Source organism: Nestor notabilis, unplaced genomic scaffold, assembly GCF_000696875.1.
Source record: "Nestor notabilis isolate BGI_N333 unplaced genomic scaffold, ASM69687v1 scaffold25173, whole genome shotgun sequence".
In the NCBI taxonomy this organism is placed as follows: domain Eukaryota; kingdom Metazoa; phylum Chordata; class Aves; order Psittaciformes; family Psittacidae; genus Nestor; species Nestor notabilis.
In genome coordinates this window covers 2210-3324 of record NW_009922722.1, presented here as the reverse complement: position 1 = coordinate 3324, position 1115 = coordinate 2210, and the positions used below count along the sequence as shown (strand labels likewise).

The following is a 1115-nucleotide window of genomic DNA, read 5'->3' as shown; positions in this document are numbered from 1 at the left end:
AGGGTGGCACAAGGGTTGGCTGCCCCACATGTCCCAGGCCCAGGCTGATGCCATGCTGTTGTGGGATGGGGTTGCCCTGTTGCTCTTTGTGCCTGCCCTGACTGCCCTGCCCATGCCAGGCTGCCCGTGGAGGGCATGAGGAACATCCTGATCACCAGCGCTCTGCCCTACGTGAACAACGTGCCCCACCTTGGCAACATCATTGGCTGCGTCCTCAGTGCTGACACCTTTGCCAGGTGATGCTTAGCTGCAGGAAGGCTCCCTGGGGATCACCATAGGGGGCTGTAGTGCCCCCCAACACCTGCACTGGTGTCACAGGCCCCTGCCTGCACAGGTACTGCCGCCTGCGGAACTGGAACACGCTCTACTTGTGTGGCACGGACGAGTATGGCACCGCCACCGAGACCAAGGCAGTGGAAGAGGGGCTGACACCGCAGGAAATCTGCAACAAGTACCACGCCATCCACGCTGACATCTACCGCTGGTTTGGCATCTCTTTCGACCACTTCGGCCGCACCACCACACCGAGCCAGACCACGTGAGGGGCTCGCATGGGGCTGGGGGGAAGAGACCCCCATTGTGCTTGGCTGAGGGTGCTTTGTGCTCCTTGGCTGATGGGGGGCTGCTCCCCTCCTCTTTCTCTCTTCCTGTTCTCAGGATTGCCCAGGACATCTTCCAGCGCCTGCTGGCACGTGGGTTCCTGCTGCAGGACACGGTGGAGCAGCTGCGGTGCGAGGGCTGCCAGCGGTTCCTGGCCGACCGCTTCGTGGAGGGGACTTGCCCCTTCTGCAGCTACGAGGAGGCACGTGGGGACCAGTGTGATAAGTGTGGCAAACTCATCAATGCTGTGGAGCTGAAGGTGGGACAGGAGCCCTCTGGGGAACACCCCACAACCCTGCCCCTGCTCTGCCTGAGATCCCCCCCTCCAGCCTTGCCCTGGGCTTCCTCCAACCTGTGTTTCTGCTGACAGAACCCACAGTGCAAACTCTGCAGGGGTGTCCCCATAGTGAAGCCCACTCAGCACCTCTTCCTGGACCTCCCCAAGGTGAGCCTCATCCCTGGGGAGTGTAGAGGGGCTGGGGCACCCCTGGTACCACTGCCCACCCCTGTGTGCT

General features: G+C 62.3%; 1 protein-coding gene across 1 annotated transcript in view; it reads left to right on the top strand.

Moving 5' to 3' along the window:
* Nucleotides 1–119: 119 nt before the first annotated feature.
* The window catches only part of MARS (methionyl-tRNA synthetase), a gene marked incomplete at both ends in the record, with an annotated part of 2890 nt that continues 1894 nt past the window's right edge, over nucleotides 120–1115 (top strand). Inside the window, 4 exons of the mRNA XM_010011774.1 lie at nucleotides 120–236; nucleotides 335–538; nucleotides 658–859; nucleotides 971–1055. Of these exons, the coding sequence (XP_010010076.1) occupies nucleotides 120–236; nucleotides 335–538; nucleotides 658–859; nucleotides 971–1055 (608 nt within the window). The remainder of the gene's footprint in view (nucleotides 237–334; nucleotides 539–657; nucleotides 860–970; nucleotides 1056–1115) is intronic.